We start from the raw sequence: 12,558 nt of genomic DNA on the forward strand, positions 1-12,558 counted from the left end.
TCCATTTCGAGAGCCAGTGTGGCGTAGTGGTTAGAGTGTTGGACTACAACCTGGGAGACCAGGATTCAAATCCCCACACTTCCATGAAGCTCACTGGGTAACCTTGGGCCAGTCATTGCCTCTCACCTCAGAAGAAGGCAATGGTAAAACCACTTCTAAATACCACTTACCATGAAAACACTATTCATAGGGTCGCCATAAGTTGGAATTGACTTGAAGGCAGTACATTTACATTTTACTACAGCTGGTAGAACAAACTGAGCATGCTTGGTTGCCAAGCAGCCAGAGGAAGTGGAAATGTTAAATTAGAGGGTATGGTCATTAGGAAACTGCGTGATTGATCCTTCCCCTCAGTGTGAATAGAAAACACCATGTTTGCAGCTGGCATCGAGCCCTTACTGTGGACAGTGCAAATACAGAATGGAGGTAAAAACAGCATCTTTAGTACAAAGTAATTCTCCCATGTGGATAAGTCCTCTGGCAATTGTAGTTCTGTGAGGGAATAGACATCTCCTAACACTCTTAGTGCTCTTCACAAACTACCCTTCCCAGGATTTTTTTTTTGGGGGGGGAACAAAGACTGTTTAAAGTGGAATAATAGTGGAATAAATGTATGATGCAAACGTGGCCTTTAACTGGATTACCAGTTGATTTTTTTCTTTGCCACTGGTGACAGGCACACCTCGAGGCACCAGGCTGGGGTGTGCTGGACAGGCCCCATGGTACACACAGCTCTTTGTGCTAGAATACTTTGACACCATTTCCTGCTCCTCAGTATCTGCTGGCTGAGACGGTTGCCTCTTTTTGTGCAATAGTAGGGCCAACTTTGTTTGGATTTGTACTCTCTGTGGGTCTTCTTATGAGATACAAATGTGCCTGTTCTGACTTTCAGAGCACATCTGCCCAGACAATAGAGCCCATCTAGAATGAATACATTTATGCACCATCCTTATGTTCACACAATAGAAGTGACTGCAGCACTTTATGCAAATGAGTGAAAACTACAATGCCAGTTTTCAGGTAAAAAGGAAAAGAAAAGTAGGTGGGCTAAAATAATCAGTGACCTACTTCAATTAGTCAGAGAGGCCAACTTGCTGGGGGAGATTGCTCTGAAAACAGAGAATGATGTAAAGCTTCAAAGGAAATGGAATTGTCAAGGGTAAAGGGCTTCTTTTGTAGGTTTGTCTTTTGCCATCAAAGCATGAAAGGATTTGATTAGATCATGATGTGCTATGCACTCATTCGCTGTCCAAAATCAATAGATGCTGTTTTTCAAACCAACCTTTCTTTTACCCAATGAGCCCTATGAATATGACATTGGGGGGGGGCAGCTGCCCATTTTATTCATGGGCACTTTAACTGGGCACTACTGTACATCTAGGCATAGGCCTGAGACAAATGTCACAGTCAGGCTGTGGTTTCAGAGTCCTTAGGTCAGTGCCCCAGGCTCCCTCCTGTGGTGGGTCTTCTCTGACGTAAGCAGGTTCCCACACACACACATACAGAAGGGCAGCCTGTGGTGGGCACCAGTGATAGCACCACTGCATTGTGGCATTTCCCCATGGTATTGTTGGGCATTTTATTTATTTGAAAGCATTTATAAAGGAGTGATTGTAAGTGATGTATAGTACAAAAAAAATAATGTCATTAAAACAGAAATACAACAGGAGGTGAGGGCCTCCTGCAGATCCCATCTCATCAGGAGGTCTGTTCCACATAACATAGGAAGTGGACCTTTACTGTTGTGGCACCTACCTTTTGCAATTCCCTCCTCTTAAATATTACAAGTGCTGTCTCTATGCTTCTGTATGTGGAATGGGGAGAAGGCATTGTTTATCCTTTATCTTAGGCAGCCTTAGGGCAGGCCTGCGGGGAATCATGCATTGAACCAGGTTTCCCTTTCTGGTTTACAGGCAAACTGGTCTGTGGCAAACCATAGTATCTTCAATTCAGACGTGATGGCAAACGATGGCTACCACAAACCAAGAAGTGAGAGTGAGATATAGAGTATGTGAGGGGAAGAGGGAGCAAATCAGTTGAAGGCACAGCCCCAAAGGGCAAAACCAGGTTTTGTTGCAATGTCTGAACTGGGCTGAAAAGAAGTGACCAGGGCATTGTTAAAAAGTCAGGTGTGAAAGCAACCCCTCACCTTCCAACTGCAGGGAGGAAGAGGCAGGCTGTCATGACTTTGGCATCAGATTCCTCATCTTCAGGGGATGAGGACCCTGAAGCAGAAGTGAAAGGGCATGCATGCCCATCCCCAGAAGTGCTCTCAGATGAACAGCCGCCGCCCGCCCCCCCCTCCCTCCCTCCCTCCCTCCCTCCCTCTGATGCAGCACAACCATCCTCAGGACTCCACAGCAGAAGACCCAGAAAAAACTGAAGCTCCCCAACTTGCACCCTGTTGCAGCAGGAAACTACTGGAGAAGGCCCCTTAAGTGGAGCAGCATGTTGCAGCACAGGTGGTGCTAACAATTAGGCTGCAGCTGCTGTTGCTACTACTACTATATAGGGGCTCAGTTTCAGCTTGTTCCTTGCTGAAGCAAATTAATGGCTCTGTGTTCCCTAGAGTACAATCTGAGTCTTGTAGTGCATCCAGCCTGAGCTTAGTTGGGCTTGGCTGTACCATACAACACAGGCTAGGCAGATCCTGGTGGTCTGTAGGAGGAGAGAGCACCAAAGGCTTACTCCAGTAACTGACTTAACTGTGCCAGTTAATCAGTTAACACCACCTCTCTTAGTTTCCTGCGCTTGCTCTTCTTTCTCTCCCAGTCAGGTAGCTAATTGCTACAAATCCTTTCATGCAAGTGGTGGAGCTGAAGTATGAAACAAATTATGCTTGTCTCTCCATTAAGAAACAGTCCAGGAAAAGGATGGTGCTCTTCAATCATTTGCCTCCCACTTTGCTGCCTATTTAATTTTTTAAAACAATAGGTTTTAAGAAGGAGTATGTGTAAAATAAGAAATGTGGCTGGAGATTCCCTTTGTCCAGTTTCACTCTCTTTACAGCAGATTTTCCAGCTGCAGAAATATGTCATCAGACACCCCGACACTTAAACAAAAAAAGGGAAACAAACACAACGTTTTATTTGCCTCTTGCTTACATCCTTTATCAGTGGCAATTTCTCAGTGGGAGTTACCTACTCCAGTGATGATTCATTTATGAATCTCCCTTAGTTCAGTAACTAACAGGCACAAAAAGTGCTCCCCTTTTTGAACAGGAAGCCCCAGCCAAAAAGAAGTTGTTTTAAGATGGGTTGGACATTTTTTAAGTATAGGAATCAGCGAATCTGTCAATTTTGGGTTCTCTCCATTTCTTATTTTTCCAGTCTGAAATTCAGTACTCCACATTTCTGCAGCAATTTGACTGACATGCACGTTTGCAAGCAATTTCCCCCCAATATAATACATTTTGCATGCTATTTTCACTACTATAATCATTTTTATGCACACTTTCTTTGAATCTATGCATTTTTATAAACATTTGTTGGTTACAGAACTGCATTGCAAAATTCGGATACATGTGAATATCAAAGGATAGCTGTGTTTTGGTTCTCATGTTGGTCTGGAAAGTGCAAATTTGATCCATTTGGCTTTAAATACGAACTGAATCAATTCTCTCCCCCATCCCTAATGAAAATGGAGCTACCCTTTGTGCATTTGTATACATGCTGTCACTGACAATGCCTGTCATTTGAGTGCTAAATAGACACATATGCCTAATGCGTCTAATCCCCCCAATTTTTCAAAAGGTTCATAATCAGCTTTTTGACCGTACAGTTTTTCCCCAATTTCATATTTTGTGTCCAACTGCACGCTAAAACAAAAACATTTGCTGGAGAAGCTGATCTGAATCATCAGGCTGACTGGAGAAAGGGACTCAAAGCGAGATCATTCCCAGTAATGGGGTTCAAAAGAAACTGAAAAAAAGCTGTGAGTGCAGCTTTTCTAAGTGAAGGGAACCTGCCACTTGAGCTCCTAAGTGTTGTTTTAAGGACTCTTTAGGAAGGCAAAGAGCCGACAAAGACAAGCTCTTCAGCCTTGGATTGTCTGTTCCTTCTCTGGCAGATGCCTGTAAAATCCCTTGCTTCTTTTGAAGTACTAGCAAGCCTTGCTAAGTCTTTACCTGGGCAAGGTCCTAGAGCGTGTGGTCGCTCGCCAACTCCAGGCTCTCTTGGATGAAACTGATTATCTGGACCCATTTCAATCGGGCTTTCGGCCGGGGTTTGGTACAGAAACGGCCTTGGTCGCCCTGTATGATGACCTCTGTTGGGAGAAAGACAGAGGGAGTGTAACTCTGTTGGTTCTCCTTGATCTCTCAGCGGCGTTTGATACCATCGACCATGGTATCCTTCTGGAGCAACTTACGGATTTAGGAGTGGGAGGCACTGCTTGGCGGTGGCTCTGCTCCTATCTCGGGAATCGTCTCCAGAAGGTGATGCTGGGGGAACATTACTCGAGTCCCTGGGTACTCCAATATGGAGTCCCACAGGGTTCAGTTCTGTCCCCCATGCTTTTCAATATCTATATGAAGCCGCTGGGTGAGGTCATCAGGAGTTTTGGAGTGCGTTTCCAGCAATATGCTGATGATACGCAGCTCTACTACTCCTTTTCATCTTCGTCAGGTGAGGCTGTTGATGTACTAGACCGCTGCCTGGCCACGATAATGGGCTGGATGAGAGCTAATAAACTGAAACTCAATCCTAACAAGACTGAGATGCTGTTGGTGGGAGGGCCCTCTGCCCAGATGGTTGACGTTCGACCTGCCCTAGATGGGGTTACACTCCCCCTAAAGGAGCAGGTACGTAGTTTGGGGGTCTTATTAGATCCGCTCCTGTCACTTGAGGCTCAGGTAGCCTCGGTGGCACGGAATGCATTCTACCAGCTTCGGCTGGTAGCCCAACTACGACCCTATCTGGACAGGGAGAATCTCGCCTCAGTTATCCATGCTATGGTAACCTCTAGATTGGACTACTGTAATGCACTCTACGTGGGTCTACCTGTGAAGACGGTTCGGAAACTTCAGCTAGTGCAAAATGCTGCGGCCAGAGTTCTCACTGGGACAAAGAAATTTGACCATATAACACCTGTCCTGGCGCAGCTGCACTGGCTACCGATATGTTTCCGGGCCAGATTCAAAGTGTTGGTTCTTACCTATAAAGCCCTAAACGGCATCGGACCGCAATACCTGGTGGAACGCCTCTCTCGCTATGTACCTACCCGTTCACTACGCTCGATGTCGAAGGCCCTTCTCCGGGTCCCAACTCATAAAGAGGCTTGGAGATCAACAACTAGATCTAGGGCCTTCTCGGTGGTGGCCCCCGAACTATGGAATGCCCTCCCAGACAAGATACGCCTGGTGCCTTCTTTGTTATCTTTTCGGCGCCAGGTAAAAACCTACCTTTTCGCCCAGGCTTTTTAAACATTTTAAATTTAATTTTAAACCCAATATGGATTTTAATTTATAAACTCATGGCAATTCTATTTCGGATTTTTATCATGTTATATTTTTCACACTTGCTCATATTTTAATTGTGATTTTATTTGTTGTACACCGCCCTGAGAGCTTTCTGCTATAGGGCGGTCTAGAAATGTAATAAAATAAATAAATAAATAAATAATACCTTGAGGTTAAAGGTCTTTTTCTTCCTTTCAGTCTATCTCCTCCCTAGGAAATGTTTGTTAGAAATAAGGCTTGGAGGTGCCTAGCTTGCTTTTGTATATCTTTCTGCTTCCCGTCCCTCCCTCCCCTGCTTTGTAACCACAAATGATATCACTAGGCCAAGCTGGCAGCACAATGGTTAAGAGCTGAGAGCTGCTTTCTGTGCCCTTATTATCCAGAGCATATAACTGCCTATGGGGGAAAAATGATCAATTGGGCAGACATTTCTCATGCTTGTTCTTAGATCAAAGGTGACTGAATTCTATTCCCCTCCCAAAAAAAAGAGATCTGAGAGCAGAAAGTGTGGGGTTTTTTCTCCATTGAACAATATTCATGGACAGAGGCTCTTTTTTTCACCTTTCCTCCTTCTCCCACTTTGTGTTTGCTGGGAATGAGGTCCTCAGTGGGGATAAGACACTTTTATATATCTGTACTTATTCATCCTTCAGTGTAGTCTGATCCACATTGGGCCTCTGCACTGTCTCACAGTGGAAGGGTTTTTTTTCCTCTTAAGAGAGGCCTTATAACAATCAGGCTGCAAAATGATTTAAGATTAGAGCTTCTGATTTTTGAGGCTGAAAAAGGATTTAGCACACTCAAAGATCCCCAATGGAACCGCTTATATACATAACAGAGAGCATCCAACACTCCTGGTGCTGTGTCCGTACTGTGCCAAACTCCCTCCTCCCTTGCCCTTCTCCCACTTGGCAACTAGCAGTGATGCATGGCATTGAGAGCTGGGTCGATAACACAGCCCCATCCACACTTTCCTGCTACCTGCAACTGAACATAAGAACAGCCCTGCTGGATCAGGCCAAAAGCCCAACTAGTCCAGCAACCTGTTCTCAGAGTGGGGTCAGAGCATAGTCATCATGGCTAGTTGCCATTGATATCCTTATCCTCCATTTATTTCTCTAATCTTTTTTTAAAGCCATCCAGGTTGGTGGCCTTTACTTAGGGTTGCCATATTGCCCGGTTAGCTGGGTTTTACCCGGATTCTTTGCATGCCACCCAGCGCCCAGCTAGCCTCTTAGGTGGCCCGGATTCTCACCTTTAATTTTTTTTAAAAATTAAGTTTTTATGTGGTCCGGTTCTCGAGATATACATAAAAACGTAAGCCGCCCCCCGACTGTTAAATCTTTCTTTAAACAGTACTAGCACTTCGTAGCTTTAACCGCGCCCGTTGAGCATTGCAGCCAATCAGAAAAGCCAGGATTATTTCAGTTTCATTGACCTGAGGCAGTGTCTAGAAAACAAAATGGTGGTTCTCCCCCCCCCCGTTTATCTGAAAATCTCATAAATTGGGTAAGTATATACATTTCAGTTTCTTTTCCTCTTGTGTGCAGGAGTCAGATCTTGGGCAGTGTTTTGAAAACCTTCCCAATACTTGCTTTTTGTAAAAGCAATGCTAATCCCATATGTTGCTTATCACTTGAGGTTGCATTTCTGCCCCTGTTTGAGTAGGCCCCACTGAATACACTGGGACTTGCTTCTGAATAAATAAACCTAGGATTGCACTATAAATATCTTTACAGTTTGTGTAAATAATAAATATATTTGATAGTCATGCTTATATAAGTATTTCTTCATTTATCATATTTTTGGTTTTTGCTTATGAATCCTGACTGGTTGTGGGATGCTGAGTTTTCTGCCTTACTCACAGGAATCTTCTTGTGGTTGGTATGGTATTACATTTAGGAAAGTGATACTGCCTTTTGTGTTTTTTTTTTCCTGTTTGCATTTCACTTATCTTTAACCTCACTCCGTTACAGCCATAGAAGCAACAGCAGTATATGCAAGATAATTAACTCCCATTAGTGATAAGAGCAAGAATTTATAATTATTATTTCAATTAAAACAAGAGGCTTATCAATACTTTGAAGAGGACCAGATATTTATTTTGTTTCTGAGCCCAGGACTGGGTCTTTCATGATGCCCGGGGGGGGGGGAGCAGGAGAGTAGTCAATAAGACAGACATCCTGGCATTGGTAATCTAATTAGCAAGGTATGTGTGGGGTTGTTGCACACTTCCAGGCCCAGTTTCATTTTGAGTATGGAGGTGGAACCTGTGTAGATGTGGTTGATCAAAGGGAGAATAAATTTTGAGTTAAGCAAAGCTATACTTTTATAAAATCTAAGAAACATACAGATACTTTGAATGTCTGAGTGCCTGAACCAGTGGAATACTGGAGGAACTTGTAAAACTTGCTGCAACAGTATTTACAACTGAGCATGTGGTGTGAAAGACTCCTTTTCCTAACATTTTGGCTTCTCGCTTTTCTCCACCCACCACATCTTTGAAATATATCGTGTATGGTTAACCGTACTGCTGCCCAGACTTACTTTATGTTTGTTGCTATTTTGTGTTTTTATTATGTTTTTATATTGATTGTGTATTTTTATTGTTTTTATTATATTTGTAAGCTGTGCTGAGCTCTGTTTTTAACAGCAGAAGGGCAGGATATAAATCCTCTTAATCAATCAATAAATACTCCATAGTGTTGGAAACTAGAGTCTAGGCATTTAAGGCTGAAAATGTTGCTTTTAAAAAAAAGATTTCTCCCATCTTTCCCCAGTTTTTGGTGGTAATTCCTAGGCACAAAAACAAAACAACTGGACAATCCAAATATTAATATGCAAATAATATGCAAATAATTTACATAATATGCAAATTAGCCTGCCCAGATTTGTGGAACTGGAATATGGCAACCCTACCTTTACTGCCTCATGTGGGAGTGAGTTCCGCAGTTTAGCTATGCACTTTGTGAAGAAGTACTTTCTTTTGTCTGTCCTGAATCTTCCAACATTCAGCTTCTTTGGAAGTCTACAAGTTCTAGTGTTATGAAAGAGGGAGAAAAGGTTTTCTCTGTCCACTTTCTCCATGCCATACATAATTGTATACCCTTCTAATGTGTCACCTACTGATACGGGGTTGTATCCAATGTTAGTCTTTCTCAGAGTAGAGCTGCTGAAATTAATGGACCTGATTAACTTAGGTTCATAAATTTCGGTGGGTCTACTCTGAGGGCCCATCTGCACTATACATTTAAATCAGTATTATACCACTTTAAACAGTCATGGCTTCTCCCAAAGAATTCCCAGAGTCATTTAACAGTCAGTCCCCCATCTCAGGGAACTCTGGGAATTGTAGCTCTGTGAGGGATATAGGGCCTCCTAACAGCTCTCAGCACCCTTAATTAACTATACTTCCCAGGATGCTTTGGGAGAAGCCATGAGTGTTTAATGTGGCATAATACTGCTTTAAATGTCCAATGCAGATGGGACACCCTTTGTGTTTGTCTGCTACTTTAATACTGATTTTGATGGATTGGGTTTTATTTATTTATTATGTTTAATTATTATTACTGTGCTTTTATGGTTTTTTGGTTTTGACTTTTGCTATTGTAAATCATCTTGGAAACGGTCTTGATAAGGTGTAATAGAAGTACGCTAGATACATAAATATATATGTATAACACGTAACAAATGTCCCTAAATAATGGTTTTAGGGTTTCTAACTGCCTTTCCATTAGGTTTTGGCCAATACGCATACCCCCTTCAACTGTTGACAAGGCACTGTAGTGTAATGGCTATAGTGTTGAACTAGGACTGAGCAGGCCCAGATTCAAATTTCCACTCAGCCAAAAAATGCACAGGGTGACCTTGGGTCAGTTAGAACCTCTCATCCTAATCTACCTAACAAGATTGTTGTAAGAATAAAGGAGGTGGAGAATCATGTACATTGCCTTGAGCTCCTTAAAGGACAGGCAGGGTATAAATGTATATGAGCCAAAGCCAACCGAGAAGATTCAAATGGCAGAGTAGCCGGACTGCTGATGTGATTGCTCAGCCAGGATTTCCCTGGGAACAGTGAGTGATATCTAATGTTAGTCATTTTTAGTATGACTAACATTGACTATCACCCACTAGTAAGTAGGGATGGAAAGATATGCTCAGTGTTGGTTCTCTTAGTTTCTCACTTTTCCAATCTGAAATTTAGTTCACTGTATTTCTGTAGCAATTGGATAATTTTTTAAAAAATCCTTGAAATTGGCAAGGCAATCTCTTTCTTATGAATGCACAGGATAGAGGGTTCTTATGTTCTCCCCTTTCCCCTTTTCCTATTTAGAGTCCTTATATGTCAGACGTGGTGTTCACATGAGTTACAGAGTCTACAACAGCAGTCATGTGAACAGGCAGGCTAATGCTTGGAATTTCCACCCAAAAGTTCTTGGGGCTTGGGAGATTTCAAGAAAATAATAGGAGTTCAATGGCAGATTATATTATTTATTTCTTAAACATCTCAACACTTCTTAAACATTTTACATGAATACATATAATAATAATAATAATAATAATAATAATAATAATAATAATAATAATAATAATAATAATAAAATAAAATTTTATTTCTAGGCCACCTATCTGGCCGAATTAACGGCCACTCTAGGCGGCGTACATAGACTAAAATATAACATAGAGTAAAATATAACATATAATACAAAACAACAATAAGTATACTCAATCCAAACCTACCCCCATCATACAAAAATTTAAACTAAATTAGACAGAGGTCTCGAATGCCTGCCTAAAAAACCATGTTTTCAGTTCTCGGCGGAAGCCTGTCAGGGAGGGGGCATGGCGGAGATCATAAGACAGAGAGTTCCAGAGGGCGGGGGCCACAATTGAAAATGCCCTCTCTCTGGTCCGCACCAGCTTAGCTGTTTTGACTGGTGGGACTGAGAGAAGGTCTTGGGAGGCTGATCTCGTTTGGCGGCCTATCTGGTGATGCTGAAGGCGTTCCTTTAGATAAACTGGACCAAAACCGTGTAGGGCTTTAAAGGTTAAAACCAACACCTTCAATTGGGCCCGGTAAACAACTGGATATATATATATATATATAGTTGGCCTTAGCCAATAAGTCAGAATCAAACAAGTTACAGTATATCTTAAGGCTATCATCCAGTTCTTATCCAGAAAATAAATTAACATTATCTCATCCGCAGTATGTTGCCAGTGGTAGGTCTTCTTTGACCAAGTCCAAAAGATTGCCTATCAGCAGTAGCAGTACACTGGAGAAGTCAGAAAGATGGGTAGCTTATTGTCTAAACTTTCCTTCTTTTATAGGAGTTTTAAGGCTATAACCTATGCCACAGCTCAGACTGTTATCTGACAGGTAGCTGCATGAGGTCACAACTCAGGCTGAAGTATGTCAGTTTAGTGACCTTGCAGGTGTTTCAGAGAGGACATTCCATTCCCATATCAGTTCCGGCTACCCTTATCTGGCAGACTGCCTAGTTAAGTTGGCTGCTGCAACTTAACATTTTCTGTGTCTCCGTATAAGACATTTCCTCTTAAACAGCGTTTTAACACCAGACTTCATACTAATGATTATACGAAACACATTGTACTGATACATTGATACGTAATGCATAATAGTATTTATCTTGCTAATGAAGGATCTTGGGGGTAAACAATACATAAGAAATGGGAGGAGCCCATAATATCCTCATAGAAATTCTTCAACATTTTAGTATGAATTTCTCCTAATCCTTCTGCATGCAGTTTTGACTAATGTACACATTTTTGCAAGCAATTTCTCCTGATAGAATGCATGTTTGTATGTTATTTTCAGTAATCTATATATATTTTATTGGCATTTCTCCCTAATATATGCATTTTTGTAAATGGAGTTTGGTTGGAGAACTTCATCACAAAATTCAGATAAGTGAAAATGTTGAAGAATGGCTGTGTTTTGGTCTTTGTATTGTTTTGAAAAATGTGAATTTGATAAATTCAGCTTTAAATGTGAATCAAATAGAATTCCTTCCACATCTCTAGTAGTAAGTCTGGGCAGTTCAGCTTCCATATTTTAAAAGCTCATGTTTGGTGTTGATGAATGGTGCTCCTTAAATTTCCTTAAATTGCTTCTAGGGTTATGAAAATTCTATGTCGTTTGGTCAATTAAAGAGGGCTGTTTCACATTCTATAGCTGTCACTTGAGGTTTCAAACAACTGGTGAACAATCATAAGTAATTTAGCCTGTTTTAATGAAGCATGTTCTTTAGTAGGCAACAGTCTGATCATGGCAGAGAAGTGGCCATCCTTCTACCACTTGTTGGTTTCACTTATGTTTTTTTCAGAATATCCTGGCCAAAGAGAACTTTATTAACCTTGCACACAATCCCTTATTTTTTCGTTGCTTTTAGAATCTCAGAACCTGGATCCTCATCTTCCTCCCAGTTACTCTTGGAGATGCTGGCTGTGCTTTGCTCTGGCCCCTGCCTCTGTTGCTGTGCTCTTATTCTGTGACTCTTTGTTCTCCTTTAGAGCTACACAAAGAGTGCTGCTTTCATTGTGACCTTGCACCCGCTGCAGAACACAACCACAGACTTCTGGAGGCTGGTATATGATTATGGCTGCACCTCCATCATCATGTTGAACCAGCTCAACCAGTCCAACTCTGCCTGGGTGAGTAACAACTGGCTGGTTATTGCTGTTGTTTCTTGAAGGGGAGTTTCTGTTTGAGTTTGCTTTATGTGTCACGCTGCCTTTGAGAAGGCAGTCTGGTCCACTTGCATTTAACTAACACACACGCTCTGTGGAATTAAGCATTTAAGTGAGATATGAAATTGGAATAGTCAAACGTTTAGAGCAGGAATGAGGAAACTTTGGCCCTCCAGATGGCACTGGCCTACATCTCCCATCATACCTTAACATTGATCATGCTTGCTGGGTCTGATGGGAGTTGTGGTTCACCAACTTCTGGAGGGCCAAAGGCAGTGGTGGTTGGGACCCACTGGGATTAGTAGGGCAGAAGGCGGGGGGCAAACAACAGGTGGAGCCAGAGCCATTAAGAGGCAAAGCCAACTAAATTCTAGTTTTGTCCCCATCCT

At 42.1% G+C, this 12,558-nt stretch overlaps 1 protein-coding gene across 6 annotated transcripts in view; it reads left to right on the forward strand.

Annotated features, from left to right (window-relative positions):
* PTPRU (protein tyrosine phosphatase receptor type U) overlaps nt 1–12,558 on the forward strand; it is a 580,511-nt gene that overhangs the window by 516,901 nt on the left and 51,052 nt on the right. For all 6 annotated transcript variants that reach the window (XR_009759096.1, XM_061596132.1, XM_061596131.1 and 3 more), the window contains one exon: nt 11,993–12,133. Coding sequence is in view for 5 of the 6 variants with exons in the window: in XM_061596132.1 (XP_061452116.1) it covers nt 11,993–12,133 (141 nt within the window). In the remaining variant the exon portion in view is untranslated. The remainder of the gene's footprint in view (nt 1–11,992; nt 12,134–12,558) is intronic.

The sequence above is a fragment of the Rhineura floridana genome, chromosome 15 (assembly GCF_030035675.1).
Source record: "Rhineura floridana isolate rRhiFlo1 chromosome 15, rRhiFlo1.hap2, whole genome shotgun sequence".
Taxonomy (NCBI): Eukaryota; Metazoa; Chordata; class Lepidosauria; order Squamata; family Rhineuridae; genus Rhineura; species Rhineura floridana.